General features: G+C 41.4%; 1 protein-coding gene across 1 annotated transcript; it reads left to right on the top strand.

The window, feature by feature from the left end:
* The first annotated feature begins 6105 nt into the window (after window positions 1–6105).
* PLA2G12A (phospholipase A2 group XIIA) lies at window positions 6106–17452 on the top strand. Its single transcript, XM_021001415.2, has 4 exons — window positions 6106–6508; window positions 11946–12022; window positions 13170–13335; window positions 16164–17452. The coding sequence occupies exons 1-4, from the start codon at window positions 6286–6288 to the stop codon at window positions 16280–16282; spliced, it is 585 nt and encodes a 194-aa protein (XP_020857074.1). The 5' UTR covers window positions 6106–6285; the 3' UTR covers window positions 16283–17452.
* Window positions 17453–19889: the final 2437 nt, after the last annotated feature.

The following is a 19889-nucleotide window of genomic DNA, read 5'->3' as shown; positions in this document are numbered from 1 at the left end:
ACTCAGTCCCAGAGAAGATGATCTCCCAGAACTCCCAATTAGGGCAGAATCAGATTACAGTATGTATTGGGAGAAGTTTAACAAAAGAAATAAAAATACAATTCAACATGTAAAATATTGATTTGTGGTTTCCTAAGTCAACATGCAGCTAGCAGGAATCCATTTCTATTTGAGTTTGATACCACTACAAGGCTGTAGCCTTGGACCATGAGCTCTGAGCTCAAGGAAGCATCAGGTTTAACAGGAACTGGAAGGGAGGATTCATCATTATTGCTTCCTGCATCCAAGAAGATGAAGATAGAAACTAAACAAAAAAGAGGAAAAAAGCACAAAGCAGATGAAAATGAAATTCAGAAGATACAAATTCTGGATTCTTCCTTTTCCTGAAGAACAGATTTCCCAAGGCAGCCATGTGATGGCTGATTAAATGGTTATGACCGGCCTCTCAGGGTCACAGAATGTCATCAATGATGCGTCAGGCATTTCTAAGGTATTTGTTGGAGATGCAGCAGACGATGCCTTGAACTTGTATGAGAAAAGAGATGTTACAAGTACAACCCAAATACAGGCAGAGGCTGTCAAGCGACTAAAGTCAGGAGCACAGATTCCTAACTCAAAGCACAAAAAAACCCCCCAAAAACCATCTTCCATTAGATCCAGAGAACTATTCTACTCAAACTAGGAAGAATGACTTCCTTATTTCCTACCATGAGTCTTTGTGCACTGCTGTTTGGGCATTCCAGTACACTAAAGATCCAGTGATCTGCTATCTACCAAAAAAACAAGCAACAGTATCTTCATGGTATGTCTCTCTAAACTAGGGCAGCTAGTTTCAGATTTGCCTCCTATCAGTGTGGACCAATAAATTCAGGTGGTGGTTGATAACTATCACTTGTCTAACAGTAAAGGGGAAGTTTCCTTAAGGATGACATTCCACAGATTCCTGGCATCCTATGCACAAGAGTGCTCTAGTTTCAAATGGGTAAACCTCTTCTAAGGATCTTTCTCTTAATCCATTCTCAAGAATGCTTTATTTTCCCAACTTTACATGGGAGCCCTGACCTGCTATTGTAACTTAATGGGGTCTCATGTTCACTTTCAAGATGACAAGAGGCCTGAAATTCATAATGTGCAAAATTTCACAATTCAATTTGCTATGTGGGCAAGTGATTCTATCATTCTATCATGAAAACATAGTTTTATTTCCTCATAAAAACTAAATATTACCATGTGGTTTTTGGTGTATTATCATTAAAACATTTTCTAACTTTGGGGGAAAGAAGAAATGTGATTCTTTTTTCTTTTTTTTGTTAGGCAATGGGGTTAAGTGATTTGCCCAGGGTCACACAGCTAATAAGTGCTATGTGTCTGAGGCTGGATTTGAACTCGGGTCCTCCTGACTCCAAGGCCAGAGCTATCCACTAAGCCACCTAGCTGGCCCAAGAAATGTGATTCTTAAGGGTGGAAGGTGAGAGAATATGTGGAAATTGGCAGGAGAGAGGGCAAAAATTAAATCAAATTTAAAAATTAAGGAAACACAAGCTTCTGAAAGGCCTTAAAACTATAGATGAAGGAAAATAACTGTACAGCTGTAACTGAAGCATTGTGGTGGTTAGAGGACAAAATGACTACAGTAATTATGAAGAGATAAATAACAATTGACAAGTATTTATTAAATGATTACTACATATCAGGCACTTATGGAGAAGACATTCTTTTACCACTTGTCATTTTTCCTTACAAATATCCATCACAAAAATATAACCATAATGTTTTGAAGAGGATTTAAAAAAAAGAAAGCTTAAAAATTGTCTTATCACGTCCTTGATCGGTTGTATTTTGTTGATTTTCTGTTACACTGAGACATCACGTAGTGATTGCATGATCATTCAGTTTCCCAGAACCTCAAGTTAATATATTACATTACAATCAGTAAAAGAAGCATCTCATTACTTTAACATTGTTCTGTTCTGTAATTCATGTTAATTCATATTTTTAATCTGGGCATGCATAATATGTTAAGGACCAGATAGAGAATACCACCAGTCTTTAACCTCCGGGAGATTAATCTCTAAGGTACGTGTGTATGTGTGTGTGTATACATACATACATACATACATACATATATGTGTATATATATATATCTATATCTCAAACAGTATATTTATCAAAATGCAAATGTAGCATAAGTCTACAATCACCATTTTAGGGTTATTTTTGCATCTTTGTTTTTATCCTTGTGTGGGGAGGAAAACTACTTGCATAAAGTAGACATGTGAGGAATTAGTTCTCACTCTGCAGTAAGGAATGGGAAGTTGTTCTAATCCAGGTAGATGAGACTGAAAAGTGGTTGAATTTAAGGAGTGGATTAATTGACAAGGAAGCATTGAGCACAAATTTCCTCACTGGACCAAGGTGGCATCATCTAGGAAAAGTGGGGAACGCAGGAGGGGTGATATGGGCTAGGATGAGTGGGGAAATTAAACCCTCTGGAATTAGACTGAACTTAATACAAAGAAATTTTAGTTATATAATAGTTGTGACCAGAAGTAAGCCTGGCTGACATGGTGGGCTTAAAGATGAGGTCTTTGTTTGGGGCTTTCATTACCTTATGGGACTCAGGGTCCCTCGGGGCCAGTTAAGTTTCTTTACCTGTAAAATCAGGAATGTGGACTATATGACCTCAAAGGTTCCTTCTCTTTCTCAAGTTATAATCCTATGACCTTGTGTCTCCCTCCTACTCATTAACAATTCTTTTGAAATTAGTTAGGGCAACACCTTGTTAGATTGGGGGGGAATAATCTAAGTCAACTAATTCACATCTCCTGGTGGGGAATGATGAATTGGTTCAGGTTGTTGTGGACTGGAGCCACACTTTTGCATTAGCTTACAGAAGGAGACCAGTAGGGCCTCCAGGGTAACACCATCTACACTGCCTTAAAGAGCTGCTTTACGCAGGTGAGTTACATGCAACGTGGGGCAGCTAGACAGTGCAGTGGATAGAGCACCAGACCTGGAGTCAGGAAGACTGAGTTCAAATCCAGCCTCTGATACTTATTAGCTATGAGACCATGGGCAAGTCACTTAACCCTGTTTGCCTCAGATGCCTTATCTTTAAAATGAGCTCGAGAAGGAAATGGCAAAGCACTTCAATATCTTTGCCAAGAAAACTCCAAATGGGGTCATGAAGAGCTGGACATGACTGAATGACTAAACAACAATAAATGTGATGTACCACATAAGGGTGTGAAGTATTTTGGACTGTCTAAATTCAGTTCAAGCATTTAAGGAAGTTTCAAATAAAGAAACTCTCTCTACCAATGCAGGTCAGCACCTTCTCTGCAACTTAGAAAATTGCCTGGAGCACTGAGCAGTTTAGTGTTTTGCTCAGAGTCTCATCAGTCAGAGACAGGGCTTAAAACTAGGTTTTTTCTGATTCAATGGCCAGCTCTCTATTTACTTACTATTCTAGGATCCCTAAGAAAGGAGAATACAAAAGCAAAAATCAAAGCAGTTCCTGCCATCTAGGACAGTGTTTGGACATCTGCCAAGTCTGAAGAACCCTGATCCCATGTGACTGGGCATTTTTATGCCTTTAGGTGATGGGGAAGCCCCTTCAATAAGGCCAGAGGCTACAAGAGCAATGTCAATATGTCCTGGGGACAGTTTTGTCACCTTTTACAAAAAAAATACCATAACCCACGTGGGGGGTGGGGTCAAGGGGAGGGAGAATAGTAATAAATATTGGTCCTATCACAAGAAGGTACTGTTCCAGGTTGGGAGGGGGGAGGGGGCCCCAGTGCCAGGGCATATAGCAAAATGCCCTGGGTAGATATATGGATGGAATATGGAGGAAAAGATAATGAGTTCAATTTGGGACATCCTTGTGGATATTTCTAGCAGTCAGTGGATCCATGATTTCAACAACATGTAGATTCTTTCTTCCCCATACAGATCAAAACTCTTCCATGCCTTGGTAGACAATGTAATGAATTTGCTGTGGCTAAAAAAAAAAATCCAAAATCCAACCTCTGGCCAATCTTCTGTCAATAACATCCTCACCAACTACTATGCACAGGGCAGACAAGCCAGCCTAGCTAAAGCATCACGGCATCCTGAGGGAGAGATAGGCACAGGAGCTCTGGGAGTGACAATGCCTTCCAGAGTACTAGTCCATCTTCTGGCCCAGCCCTCATAGCTTTCATCTGGGGATGCCAACCATATTCTACACACAAGACAGAAAAAACAAACAGCTTAACTGAAGCAGCAAGGCACCCTGAGGGAATGACAGAATGTGCCAGCATGTCAAACTACCACTAACATTTTGACTACCATCTCCCCTTGGGCCTTGACAGGGATTAGGAGCTGCCCTCAAGAGCCTTCGGAATCACTGCTTCCAGCCCAAGTGCCCTCAGCCATCATCATGGGAAGCACCCCTTGTAGAGATGCAGCCTGGCAACTGCTCCTGCAGGTGCTACAGTCACAGCTACTTAAAGACCCAAAACAGAAAGTACTTACCCCCAAAGTCCTTGGCCCTGTCAAATGGTTCAACATCAGAAAATGATGGAATCTTATAAGTGAAAATGACTTTAAAGAAGGGGCATCAACACTGCACCCTAAAGACCATGGGACTTTTCCATCTGACTTTCAACTAAAACCTCCATATGTGCAATACCTCCCATTAGAATGTGAGCTCCTACAGTCTTACTTTTGTAATTCTAATTACTTAGCCCAGTTCTTTGCACATAGTAAGTGCTTAATAAATACTTTATTTATTCATTCATTCAATAAACCAATCAACCTTAGTTAGGTTTTTCCACAAGAGATCTACAGTGGCAGACTTTTCAGCTTATTGAAACCTGCCAGAGCTTGTATGCCTATGGCATTCTTGATAAACCCAGGAACTTAAATAAGTAAGACATTTAATAGAGGAGAGGTTGTCATTAAGATCTTAGAAATGGATGAGTGCAGGGGCAGCTAGGTGGCTCAGTGGATAGAGCACCGGCCCTGGATTAAGGAGGACTTGAGTTCAAATCTGGATTCAGGCACATAACACTTACTAGCTGTGTGACTCTGGGCAAGTCACTTACCCCCATTGCCTAGGCAAAAAAAAAAAAATGAGCTCAATCAGGGAGAAACTAATTGAAAAGGTCTGGGTAGAAGCCATGGGATGATGCTAATGCTTGGACAGGAGTATGTGTCTTTTTCTCCTTTTCAGGAGAAAGAAAGAAAAGAAGGAAGGAAGGAAGACAGAAGGAGGGAGAAAAGGAGGGAAAGAAGGAAGGAAAGAGCAAAGGAGGAAAGGAAGGAAAGAGGGAAGGAAGGAAGAAAGAGGAAAGGAAGAAAGGGAAAGAGGGAGGGAAAGAAGAGCAAAGGAAGGAAAGAGGGAAGGCAGGAGAAAAGAAGAGAGGGAGGGAAAGAAGCAAAGGGAAAGATGGAAGGAAAGAACAAAGGAGGGAGGGAAAGAAAGAGGGAAGGAAGAGAAAGAAGAAAAGACAGAAGGAGGGTGGGAAGGAAAGAGGGAATGAAGGAAGGAAGGAAAGAGAAAGAAGAAAAGACAGGAGGGAGGGAAGGAAAGAAAGAAGAAAAGACAGAAGGAGGGAGTGAAGAAAAGAAAGAAGGAAGGAAGAAAAAAGCAAAGGAGGGAAGGAAGGAAGAGGGAAGGAAAGAAGTAAAGAGGGAAAGATGGAAGGAAAAAAGGAAAGAGCAAAGGAGGGAAGTAAAGAGGGAAGGGGGGGAGGAGGAGGGAGGGAGAGGGAGGGAGAGAGAGAAGCACAGTAAACAAAATTAGTTCCCAAATTGGCTGTCCTTAAAGATGCTTCCCTCAGTGTCTTGAGTCCCACCCATCACCCACTCCCATCAGGACACAGGTAACACGCTTCCTTCTGGGTCCTCTGGAATCATGGCTACTCAGTCCCTTGAGTTCCTAAGACGCACAAAGTTGACTTTTTTTTTTTCTTATCCTCAAAGTTTTGCAGCTATCGAACACGTCCTCTCCCCGCCTCTACGCCCTTCTCTTGCCCCGCCCCGTCCCCGCCGCGGTGCACGCCGCGCTGACGTCAGCACGCCGCGGTACACGTGAGCACGCCGGAGAAGGATGACGCCGCACGAGCTCCAGGTGGAGCGTGTTGGGTTCCGAGCGCTGTCAGCCGCCGGAGGAGGCGCGTGCGGGGAGCCGCGGTCGCGCGCTGTCCGCCGAGGCGGCATGGAGCTGGCGGGGCCGGGCGGCTGAACGCGGGAGCCGTCGTCGTCCGTGACCGCTGAGAGGCGGGCGCCGGGGCCGCGATGGGGCTGAGGCGCGGGCCGGCTTGGGCCGCGCTGCTGCTGCTGCCGCTGCTGCTGGTGCTCGGGGCGGCCCCCGGGGCCTGCCCGCAGGAGGAGTCCACCGACTGGAGGGCCACGCTCAAGACGATTCGCAACGGCGTCCACCGCATAGACACGTACCTGAACGCGGCCCTGGACCTTCTGGGCGGCGAGGACGGGCTGTGCCAGTACAAGTGCGCCGACGGTAATGAGCGCGGCGGGGGGCCGGCGGGGGCGGGGGGCGTCCCGGTGTAGCCCGGGGGCCACAGCTATCTTGGTCAATAACAAGCCTGCATTCAGAGAGCGTGTTAAGATTTGCCGAGGGCTTCACGTCTCATCTAATTATCAATTATTGGGGCAGCTGTAGAGGGTTGGGTCTGCGGTCAGGAAGAATCATCTTCCCGAGTTCAAATCCTGACTCAGACACGTCCTAGCTGTGTGACCCTGGGCAAGTCACTTCACCCTGTTTGCCTCAGTTTCCTCATTTGTAAAACAAGCTGGAGAAGGAAATGGCAAACCACTCCAGTATCTTTGCCGAGAAAACTCCAAATGGGATCACGGAGAGTCGGAAACTACTGAGCATTCTTCATTGAGCTCTCTAAGGTTTGCAGAGTACTTTATATGTATTGTCTAGTTTGAGCTTCACTACAGACCTGGGAGCTAGGTACTGGTATTGTCCCTATTCTACAGATGAGGAAGGGGAGGCCCAGAGAGATTAAATGACTTGCCCAGCATGCATTAAGTGCTTACCACGTTCCAACCTCCTGTGCTAAGTGTAAAGAATGCAAAAGCACCGCCCTTGCCCTCAGAGCTCAGCTTCTGATAGGGGAGACATAGAAATAACTGTCCCTACAAGATCTATACAGGGTAAATGGAAGACACTAGCATTATGGGGGTCCAGGAAAGGATTCTCACAGGTGGGATTTTAGCTGAGACTTGAAAGAAGCCAGGGAAGCCAAGAAACAGGTGAGAAGGAAAATGTAGAGAGTAGATGGAGGGTCTTGCTCAAAAGAGGCCAGAATCGCTGGGTCTTAGAAAACTTAGAGCAGAAGGGCCAAGTAAGGAAGGACTTTAAAAGCCAAAGAGAGGATTTTGTATTTGATCTTAGAAGTATCTATATCTATCTATACATTTGTACATATATGTCTATATATAGATACATATGTTTGTGTGTATGCATATACACACACATATAAATACATAAAAATCTTGGAAGTAACGTGGAGCCTCTGGAGTTGATTAAGGAGGTCACCTATGATGGTTCTGAAGCAGGATTCAGATTCAGGCCTTCTTGATTCTAAGTTCTGCACTTGAATTATTTTTTTGTATTTGATCATTCTATTTCAGCGTTATTTGGTTTCCTTTGTAATCTTGTGTATTTTATACATTTAAAAACATGATTGTGAGAAGTCCTAGCTTCAGAATGCCAAAGAGATCTGTGACACAACAGAAAGGTTAATGACCCCTCCTCCTAGCCTAATTTCAGCCCCTAGGAAAACAGCCCTTGTATTCAGGGGCCCTGTTGGTGAGGGAAAGGGTTGTTGAGAATGATGAAAGGTTCTTTGGGGGTGGAGGGACTCTGGGGAAAGCTTATCCTTTGGTTGGATTTTGTCTTCTAATTGTTGAGGGAATCTCTTAGGAGAGCCTTGGAAAAGACATCTGTAACCAGCTTTGCACACGTAATGCTTTGTATTACTTTTATTACCTTTTAAAATAGATTTTTACTGATGTATCTTTTTATATTGTGTAGAGTTCCTTCATGTAATAATTGATCAAATTAGCTATACAGCGTTTTATGGTTTGCAAAAAGCACTTTACATCTTATTTCATTTGGTCCTCACAACCATCCTGGGAGTTATAGGCTGCCATTATCTCCGTTTTACAGATAGGAACCTGAAGCTAAGAAGTGAGTTTACTTGCCCAGAGTCACATAGCTAAGTAGGATTTGAACTCTAAATATTTCCCCAGAGATCTATCCCTTATAACAAAGAGGGTTTTTTTTTTTAAGGTTAAGAAGAGGGAGGGGGACAGCTAGGTGGCACAGTGGATAGAGCACAGCCCCTGAACTCAGGAGGACCTGAGTTCAAATCTGGCCTCAGACCAAACACTTGATACTTACTAGCTGTGTGACCCTGGGCAAATCACTTAACCCCAATTGCCTTAAAAAAAAAAGAAGAAGGAGAAGAGGAGGAGGGAGGGAGAGAAGAAAAAAATTAAGCCAAACCAATGCACAGAGCATAAAATCTAACGTTATTTACAGTGTTCTACACCTCCAGCCCCACCCTCAGCTTTTAATTACTTTTTAAAAATTACACAAAATGGCATTGGACTAGGAGAATTTGTGGTGCCTTGGAAAGAGTTTGAGATTTGGAGTGCAGGAGAATTAGGTTCCAGTGATGGCCCTGACGGTGCCTGGATGACCTTGGGCCCATTGATTAACCTTGTTGGCCTCAATTTCCTCGTTTGCACATTGTTTCCCCACAAGAATGTGAGCTTCTAGAGGGCAGGGAGCATGTTTTTCCCCTTCTTTGTGTTCACACTCGATTTTGTACGGCACCTAGCATATGGTAAATGCTGATGAATTCTTGTTGGTGATGATAAAATGAGGGAGTTGGACTTAGCTAGCGTCTGGGTTCCCTTCCAGAGTGCCTAGCCTCACCTGGCATTTCAGTGCTACTGTAGATTGGCAGTGTTTTTGGATTGGGACTTGACGTTATACCATCAGAGTGGGGAACTACCTGTATGGAAACTCTCCAAGGATGCAGATCAGCATCTGTTCCTACTATATAGTCTTAGTTGTCTAGGGGCACTGAGAGATCTTCACTTGCCCATGCACACACAGCTGGTAAGAGTCAGAGGGCCAGACTTGATGCCAACTCAGCCCAGTGTCCTTGTAGATGAACATTTTTGCCGATTGTCTGAATAATGAATGACTCACTGTTTGCCTCAGGATCTTATTACAGAATCACTTGACCTTTTAAGTGTTTAAATGAGATGATGTTCTGGCTTTACTTTAGGAAATTTTAAAATGTTAAAAATAAACACTTCTGGTGATCATGTTTCCTGAGGCATCCCCTAGAACTGATTGGCCAACTTCTTCGCCTGTTTGTTTAGTGGAATGAAAGAAACTATTAAGAAACTAGCAAGGATAAGGTACTCCTAATGTTTTCTGTGGGAAAACCAGATGTTGTGTACGGTGAAACATGCCATGAACTGAATCAAGTAAAATCTACCTAATGCTACCTGCTGGCTGTAATCCTTACCATGGATATTTACAATTTGTTAATGGCATGTGATGGCAGAAAAGGTGCTGTGCCAGATATTAAGACTTTGCTCGATGTATCTTTAATTTACTCACATAAAACATACATTTAGTACTCTTTTTCTCTTTCTTGTACAACTTGAATTAGGTCTGTTATGATGTACATAGGTGTTAATAAGGAGAGGTCGTAGGCTCATAGGGTTTTAGAGCTGGATAGCACCCTAGCACCCATCTAGTCCAGTCTCTCTCTCCCTGTCTGTCTGTCTGTCCCTGTCCCTCTCTGTCTGTCTGTCTGTCTCTCTCTCACTCTCTCTCATATTCTCTCACTCTCTCACTCACACGTGCATGCAAAGAAACAGACCCAGAGAGGTTAGGTTGCTTTGAATCCTGGATCTGTGGCTCTAAACCCAACCCCATCATTACACACTGGCAAACTGAGGTAGCAGATTTCTCACAGGTACACTTATTCAAGGTCACAAAGCTAGGAAGAGGAGGAGCCTGAACCAGGTCTTCTGACCTCAAGTTCAGCCTTCTTTCCCTTCATTATTTACCATTCCTGGAGACGGATATTTATCTTTTTATTTGCATCCTGCCTCAAACACCCAGTTTCCTTATTGACAAAATGGGATTAATATTTATACTTCCTGTTATTTTGAGGACAGCGCTCTTAAGGGTATGATGCAGCAGATGTTATGCTGAACTTAGAGGCAAGAAAAATATGGATTCAAATTCTTCCTTTTCTGGCAAGTCCTTTGATCTGTCAGCCTCAATTTGCTCCTGTATAAATTGGAGATAACAGCACCTATGTCACAGGGTGGTTATAAGGATCAAATGAGATGACATAAATTAAACTTCTGGGCTTAATTTTAAATCTCAGGATCAAGCACTCACTATCCCTAACACACATTAACTTTTTCCAACTCTGACTTGGGAAAAGGTCCCCAGGCAACAAACATTTATTGAGAACCTGCTGTGTGCCAGACCCTGTGCTAGGCACTTGAGATGCAAATACTAAGAATGAAGCAATCAAACGATCCCCCGCTTTTATGGAGCTTACCTTTTACTGGAGGAGACAACATGCTTGTATATAAGTGTGTCCAGAAGAAATAGTAGGGAGGGGGAGGAAGGCACTGGTATTTGGGGGAATCAGTGGTGCTTCCTGGAGAAGGTGTGCTTTGAGGGAGGTAAGGGATTGATTCTCCGAGGCAGAAATCAGAAGAGGATGAGTTCTAGGCATACAGGATACCAGTGCAAAGGGGCCCGCTCCAGGAACTTGAGGCAGGTGAGAGTGAAAAGTAGAAAATGACACAGGAGTGCTGAGATCCAAGACCTTTATGAAACGGTCCCTGGTTGTTGAAAAGCTTTCTGCCTTAGTACAGTCTGTTGGATGTAATTAAATTGGTCTTTTAGTAAGGATGTTGCCATTCCCCTGATGTTCTGAAGATCAAATCTCATAGTCTGTGGTAGTTGTTGTGGAAATGTAAAGGGCGTCTATTCATTCAGTGAATGCATAAAATTAAGAGCTTACTGATAGGGCAGCATTGTGCTGAGCTCTGCGGCTACCAAGGCAAAAATGAAACCCTCCTTTCCCTCAGCGAGCTTATATACTAACAGGGTAGTCAACAAATGTGTGTGTACATATAAATATGTACACACAAGACACATACAAATCAGATACAAGGTCACCTTGGATGGGGAGGCACTTATAGCTAGGAAGATGAGGAAAGGCTTCCTATATGCAGGTACTGATTCATGAAGGAAAGCATGGATTCCACAGAGAGGAAGGTGTAGACCCAGGAGGCATGCAGGCACTTATATGTTCATTGCTTGCGTTGAATAGTAACACCTACTGTGTGCTACACATACAAAGACAGAAATAATCCTTTCTGCCTTTAAGGAGCTTTGAATGAAGGGAAATTCCATAAAATAAATACAAGGTAATTTGAGGAAGCACTGAGATGATGAGAGAAGACTTCCTGGAAAAGCTGCTGTGATCTCAGGTCCAAGTCTTTAAGGAGAAAAGGGATTCTGAAAGGCTGAAGTGAAAAGGAAAGGCCTTTCAGCTTGTAGAGAAGAAGATATAGAGAAGAAGAGATGAAATACTGAGTATGGTAGCCTGGTTTGGGTAAAGTATGGAGTGATTCATCAGCCCAAAACAGATTTTCACTTGGCTAAGCATACAAGTAGCTATTTTTTAAGGCTTTAGAATAAACTGCTGTTCCAAAAATAAAATTAAAAATATATGTGTATATATGTTAACACACACATACCCACATATTTTTATATATTTCTGAAGCAGCAGCTCCCCAGGAGTTTACACTTATATTTTGTCTTTGTAAAATAGTTACTAAAACTTAATGATGTCCTTTGTGTTTTATAGGATCTAAGCCTGTCCCTCGCTATGGCTATAAACCTTCACCTCCAAATGGATGTGGCTCTCCAGTGTTTGGTGTTCATGTAAGTGTTATTATTTTTACTTATTAAATGTGTAACCAACTAAATAAAAAATGGAATAGGCCAAATATTTGACAACTGGATAACCATCTGTATAGTTATAAGTTTCAGGATACTTTTAATATGTTGTGATGGCAATTAAATTTATCAGTCTTTTCATTATATTACTGATAATAATTGAATATTTGTCAGCCTTAGTGATTTTAACACAATTTGAACTATTTCTTAATATCCCAAATATGTAACTTAGTGGTACACAAAATACTGTAGATTAAAAAGAAAACACTACACCTCAAAAAGGCACTTTGGAAATGCTGAACACTGCTGTAACTACTTGGTAACATTGCAATAGGGAAAAACAAGAAACTAGAAATAGTACCATTCCCTGAAATTTTAGATCTGGAAAATTTTCAGTGATATTAAACAACTTTGTAGAATCACCTTTACCTGCATATGGGTCCCAAAGAAATTTTATTCCCTTGATTTTGCTTTTGAAACCTTTTCTGCTTTATTCTTTTTTAAATTTCCTTTTTTTCTTTTTTTAATCAGGAACTTGACAAAGAATAAGCATGAATATTTCAATATTCAAAAAATGTGAAGGGGGACTATCTGAAACCATGTCAGTGTTAAAGTTTTTTAGGTGTATATTTAACACCGTAATCACACAAGTGGCCCTGTTTTGTTCCCGTCTTAACTTTTGTTTTCATCTACATATTTTTTATTTTATTGACTTTCCTTTGTGTTTGCTTTGACCTCTTGGGGGTCTTTTCCTGAGTCTGAGGTGCTCCTCATCCACTGACCTTTTGCATATGGTTCCAGATCGCTCTAGAGTGGCTGGACTCTTGCTTTTGGATTTCGATGGGTGATTATGTTAAGAGTGGCAAGGTTGGGGCTCAGGGGAATCGGGTCTGCTGGGGGCAGAGGTCTGGGAGCTGTTGGTGTCCTGGTGACACAAGAAGTGTGATGGAGAGAGCAGAGAACCCCAGACAGCTGTGATGGAGAATGTGCACGTTCTGTTATTGAGGGGACCACGTGCAGGTTCTGAAAGACGTTTGTAACGAGCCGGACCATCGGCTGCCATCCTCCAGGCAGAGGGGCTTGGAATTTTATGGAGTGAGCACACTAACCTCTGTGAAAACCCCATTTCCAGCTTAACATCGGCATCCCTTCAGTAACAAAGTGCTGCAATCATCATGACAGATGCTACGAGACCTGCGGCAGCACCAAGAACGACTGTGACGAGCAGTTTCAGTATTGCCTCTCCAAGATCTGCCGAGAAGTACGGAAAACACTGGGGCTAGCGCAGAGTGTGCAAGGTAGGGGGCGCTGGCGGGAGAGGAAAAGGTTTTGGGTTTGAGACTTTTTGTGTCTTTTCTTTTTTTTCAATTGGATGGCTTTTGTGGAGAAAGACCTTAGGAGAGCTCAGGAAAAGCTCCTACAGTTCCTTCCCTAAACCACTTCTCCAAATGTTTTTTCCTCTTTTTCCCATTGCTACAAATCAACCCCCGGAATCATGAGGGAACTTGAAAGTACCCCCTGACTCTGTGTTTGGAATGGGAAAAGCTTTCTTCCTCTAATTCAGTTGAGAAGAAATTAGCTTTCTAAAGAATTAAGGAAAAACAAAATGATGCAAAATATTTACAGATTATTTATAGATTTGCTAAATCAAAAAGTATTGCAATAGTCTTCATTTTTGCCTTTTTTATAAAGTTGTAGTCCTATTTCTTTGTTCTAATCCTTTTTTTTTGCTGAATTACTCTTCATGATCTTTATTTTTCTTTAATATAAATTTATTTACTTTTAGTTTTCGATATTTACTTCCACAAGTTTTTCAGTTCCAAATTTTCACCCCTCCCCCCACCCCAAGATGGCATGCATTCTGAATACTCCTTCCCCTGGTCTGCCTTCTCTTCTGTCTCTCCCCCCTCCCTTCTCTTATCCCCTTCCCCTTCTATTTTCCTGTAGAGCAGGATAGACTTCTGTACCCCATTTCCTGTATTTCTTATTTCCCAGTTGCTTGTGAAAACATTTTTTTTAAAACATGTGTTTTTAAAACTTTGAGTTCCAAATTTTCTCCCTTCCTTCCTCCCCACCCACCCTCATTGAAAAGGTAAGCAACTCAATATAGGTTGTACATGTGCAGTTATGCAAAACACTTCCTTAGTAGACATGTTGTGAAAAACTAACTCTATTTCCCTTAATCCTATCCTGCCCTCCCATTTATTTTATTCTTTCTTTTGACCCTGTCCCTCCTCAGAAGTATTTGCTTCTGATTACCCTCTTTCCCAATCTGCCCTCCTCTCTATCACCCCCCTGCTCTCTTGTCCCTTTCTCCCCCTATTTTCCTGTAGGGTAAGACAGATTTCTTTGTTCTAATCCTAATCAGCAGCCTGGCATAATCCTTAGACAGAAATAGAACTGTCTCTTTAATTGTCATACTGTTGTGCTGGCTTAATCAGTGCTCAGCTCAGGGGCTTTAAATGGCTGCATTATTTTAAAGATCTAGAGGCAATGGGTCATGTGTAGTTCTCTCCTTCGGTTCTCAGAACTAAATGCCTTTTATGGTTTCAAAGCTGGTGATGCCCACTCTGCGATGTCCCAACACATGTCAGTTTTCTGTGAACCTTCAATGCTGGACCCACTTTCAGAGGTGGAAAAAACTGACTAACTCCTTGGATTCGATGAAATTCATGCCTACCACAATCTAAATGCTAGTGCGGCCCACTTTCGTATGCTTTTACAGTAATGCTGACAGTCAGTCTCAAACCCTAACTTAACCATTTTTTGGCATGTATCACTAGTCTCTTTAAATACTCAGTAGTAACAACATTCAGCTTCCATTACCAATGAGAGAAACCCTTTTCACTACAACTTTGTTGTAAGCCTACTTAACGAAGGAGGTTGGTCTGGGTATTTTAAAAGATCTTACATGAAACAAAAACAAAAGAGGTGGAGGTAGAGGAAGGAAGTGGGGCAGCTGAGAGGACAGGGACCAGAAATTCATCTGAAACCCTTACTTTGCTATTCCTGAAATAAATCTTAGTTGCCCAGAGTTAAACACTGGCCTTGACCAGAGTGTACTCCTATTAAATCAAAGCAAGTTCCCTGCTCAGAAAAAGTCTTTGGGAGCTAAGGAGGCTGATCTAGGGAGTGCTTCTAATGGATAAAAAAACTGATGTTCATGTTTAGCTGGGGTAGCAGCCAGATCTGGCCTTGTGGAGGCTTTTTTGGGGTGCATATCCCCTGACACAGTCTATACATACATTGTGATATGTACATAGAAGTCACCTGGCACAAATCATTCCTTTTTTAAAAAAAAATTTTTTGTTAAATATTTCCCAATTTCATGTAAAAAAATTTTAACATTCATTTTAAAATGTTTTTAGTTCCAAATTCTTTCACTCCCTTTCCTCTTCAACCTCTTGAGAAGGCTAGCAGTATGATATCACTTGTACATGTGGCACAAATCATTGCTGAAGCTTGTGGTTCTTTTCCTCATGTACTTTACCAGGATTTGGAAACAGAAAGCAATTGTTAAATTACTTTTTTTCCCCATATCTTTTGTGTCACATAGAAAATTATTATTATGTAAAGGAGGTTTCTTGTCGGAAATGAAATGTTTCAACAAAAATTGGAATTACTTAAAAGATGAAATTCATGCCTACCACATTAAAAGAAGAACTTTCTTACCGTACCTTATAAACATTTTATGATACAAGTGATCGCTTAAAAGCCATTAGGTGCGTGATTCGTTGTTGTGTCCTTTCTGGCTTTACTTACTTTGAATGTAAAAAACAGATTTAATAGCATCACACCACCTTCATTCGTTTTACATTTTTTATAGAAAAAAGTGGAAAGAATAATGACTGAAAACATGAATGGTGCTAAAAATGGCTTTGGATCATTTGTGAATTATATAAATAGGTCAGCACATAGACGTGATGATTCAAGGATGTGGGAATAAGCAAACAAGGAGAGGGACCCTAGATTAAGGCCACAATGAGTCATGCCGTCTTATTAAGGTAAATCTGGCCCAGCTTTGAAAAGCCTAGCCGGATCACTGTGCTGCTGTGGCACGTGCAGCGTGGACAGTGACCAGGCTCTGCCAGCCTGGCCCGCAGTGATGGCGTTTGCTTGTTTGCAGCTTGTGAATCCGCGATGGAGCTCTTGTTCGATGGGGTCATACACTTAGGCTGCAAGCCCTACCTGGACAGCCAGAGAGCTGCCTGTAAATGCCGCTATAAGGAAAAAACTGACCTTTAAAAGAGGCTTCTGATCGTCAGTGCCTGCAGCTGAAGAGGAGCCCCACTGCTGACAGAAATCCAGTGTGCCACAACCAGGTGAAACTGCGTGTTTTTTGTCTGTGGCTCTTTTATAAGAACCTGAACGTTTGTTTTGCCATTAAAACCTCAGCTGTTTGAAGAGAGGCTGCACAGCCCAGTAGAAAGAGCCCTAAATATGGAGCCAGGAGGCCCTGGACTTGGTGGGCTGTGTAGCCGTGGGAAGGTTATTTCTGACCTGCTTTGTGGCTGTGGGCAAGTTATTCTACCTTCTGAGCCTTGGTTTCCTCACCTGTCAAGTGAGGGTAATATTTATAGTGCCTTCTTCACGAGCTTCTTGTGAGGAAAGTGCTTTGTGAACCCTTAAAGCACTATGTAAATGTGAGTTATTTTCATGCATGCACCCTCATATTTGAAACAACCTCTTATAAAAATGTATTATTGTGCTTCATGTATATTCCTGTTATTGCCTTATTGTGCCAAACTACTGTGGCTAAAAGCGAGATGAACTGTGTAGGAACTGAAACAAGCTGAAACTTTAGAAAGGCAGAAGTAGGTAACCACAGAATTCTTGTATAACTATGTCCCCCTCCCCCTCCTTGAAAAAGCAGGTCAAATTTAAAAGTTCAACATACGGCTGATAATAAAGGAGAAAAACCTTACTTTGGGAAAAGAACCTTAAATGTTTGTACTTTAATGCTTTGAAGGATCTAAATGTATTGTTTTTTCTTTCATTAAATGTATGTCATCTGTTCCCTTTTGCAGTGTATTTAGCATATTAACCAAATCATGCTGTAGTAAGAGCACATTTAGGCTCAGGGACAAGGTTTGCATGTATCTAGTACATATCTGCTTCTCTTGTAAGATTGAAAGTGTAAACAGGTACGCCTTTAGAGGACATTAGTTGCACATCTAAGCATTATCCACCTAAAGAAGCATGTAAAAATAACACTTTATCTAACAAGAACATGAAGCACAGCCACTCAAATCTGTTGAATTACTTCTTTTAAGAATATTAAATGTAAATGTCTATTTTTCTAAACACTTTTCATGTAGCCTAGAAGTCTAGCCTGGAGAGAGAATGGATTCTGGTGGGTGTAATGATTAAGTTGCTTGTGTTAATATACTTACATAAAGCCACGTTATAAGCTTATGTCTTGGGTTTTTTATTTCACTTATTTCTATTTTTATCATAAATTCAGACTAATACTAGTTTTAATAAACATTTGTTTTGCCATTTGGATCATTTTTTTCCTTTGTTTTGTTAGTGAGTAGGAGAGGAAGTCTGAAGGTAACGTTATGAGAAATGTTATAAATCTCTTATTTGCTTTAAAAATTGTTCATGTCTCATCACTCTAAATTCTTTATCTGTTTCATATAAATGTTAAAAAAGGCATCCCATAAAACCCCTTGGAAATGGCCACTGTCAAGTATATCCCCACTGTCACTGCCCTACAATCTTCCCTTGATATCACTTATCTAGTGTCTTAGTGATGTCTGACTTTAGCTGTTGGCTTCTTCTCTTCTACTAGTGACAGACTCCACTGGTCCATGAATCACTTTAATGGCGTCAACAATTCCTTCTCTTACCTTTGTGGATTATCCATTCCCTCTTGTAGCATTTCATTCCCCCGGAAAAGATAAAGGGAGGACAAGAACCATGGTGCTACTTTTGAAGGCATTGATGGAGCCCAAGTGACCAATTCATGCCAAAACAATGAATGGCCGAATATAAACCTTAATAGTTCAGTCTGTGGTGGTCCACATTTTGAGAACCATTGGTCTAAAAGGCGTGACTTATTTTCTTTTTTTTTTTATGTGAAGTAATTAGGGTTCAGTGACTTGCTCAGGGTCATAGCTAATTAAATGTCAAGTGTTTGAGGCCCGATTTGAGTTCAGGTCCACCTGACTTCAAGGTCAGTGCTCCTAGCTGCCCCTAAGGCATGATTTCTTAACCTTTTGTGAGTGTCAGGCACTATTGATAATCTGGTGAAGCCTGTGGACCCTTTCTCAGAATAATGTTTGTAAATGAATAAAATAAAGTATATAGGATTACAAAGGAAATTGCTTATATTGAAATACAGTTATCACAGTATTTTAAAGAACAAGTTCATGAACCTCCGGTTAAGAATCCATGGTCTAAGGCTGTACAGTAGGCCGTTTTCCACAGGATGCTGCCAAACAGTTAGCTTATTGGGGTTTTGCCTAATCAGTCACATGAGAATCGGAATTTGCTGTGGAAGTACTCCAGGGAACTTATTAAGTAGGACGTGTATATAGAAGTAGAACACTAGAACAGTATAACTAATATGTACTGAGGCCAATTTTCTTTTGTTTATCTCATTGAAATCAGTCCAATGTAATCACAAGCTAGGATTAGGGAAAACAGTTTTAACTCTGCTCTTTTTACACCAGTGAGCCCTGTGTAACGCTGTGACTAAATGCTCTCAGAGGTCCAGCTCTGACATAGTCATGGAATTTAGATTTGGAAGACACCTGAAGAATTGTGTAACAAGTGTCATTATGTTACAGTTGGGGAAACAGTTTCAATGGCTTGCTTGAGGTCACACAGCTAACGTACTCTATAGTCATACGTGAATATGAAGTGAGGTAAAAGTTAACATATATGAGACACAAAAAGGGAAGGGCATTTATATAGTACCTTCTATGTGCCAGACAGTGAGCTAAGTGATTTACGGATAGTTGATCCTCACAACGACCCTGTGAAAGAGGTGCTTGAGGAAACTGAGGCAGATAGGTTACATAGTGTTCTTTATCCACTGCCTTCTAGCTGGCTCAGAACTACAGAAAGTAGATGATTTAATTAGGGCATGGCGTGAAGACATCGACCAAGGCTTTTTCATTGCCCTGTGTGAGGTATGACTGTAAAAATAATGAGACTGCATCTAACAGAAGCTATACCTAACACCCTGAGTGTTACCCTTTAAATAGGAAGGGTTATAACTGGGGGGTTCTGCACTAGCTTGAGGATGCAGGCACTGTTAAAGCATTTTCAAAACTCCTCTTTGGAAAGTAGAAGTCAAGCCTGCTGAATTCGTCTTATACCTTCTGTGATTGAAATTTTACTGTACGTAAACCATGGGGGTTTATTTGTCTTTGTAAGGCAGTTTTAATGTTTGCAAACGTAGAAAGGATTAGTATAGTGAAGGCAAGTGGGGTCCTATGAAGAAACTGGTCCACTACATAAGTCCTCTGAGTAGTTTATGTTCTGACATTGACAAGTCAAGCTTGTCATTTGAGTGTACTGGCCAAAATTATCTGACACCACTGAATATGGGAAGGAACTTTCATTTGCTCTTGGCCTGAGCTTTTCTTCCTATGATAGCTGTTAACTTGAGATGAGCACTTCGGTGAGGTTGACTCTGTAGTGACACGAAGGTGACATGATTTTTTTTTTAATTTTAGTTAAAGATTGGAGACTAAATTCTCAATGATTGTTGGGTAAAAGAAAGGGAGGTTTTGGGTATTCCCAAAATTATCTTTTAAAGCCAGATATAAAGATTTTATTTGTTTTTAAAGCAAGTTGAGAAGATGAACTTTATATATGAACCCCCCTAGAAAGTTGGAAG

Source organism: Phascolarctos cinereus, unplaced genomic scaffold, assembly GCF_003287225.1.
Source record: "Phascolarctos cinereus isolate Bilbo 61053 unplaced genomic scaffold, phaCin_HiC Scaffold_9;HRSCAF=440, whole genome shotgun sequence".
Taxonomy (NCBI): Eukaryota; Metazoa; Chordata; class Mammalia; order Diprotodontia; family Phascolarctidae; genus Phascolarctos; species Phascolarctos cinereus.
Note: the sequence above shows the minus strand (reverse complement) of the source record. Positions and strands in the feature narration are given on the sequence as shown.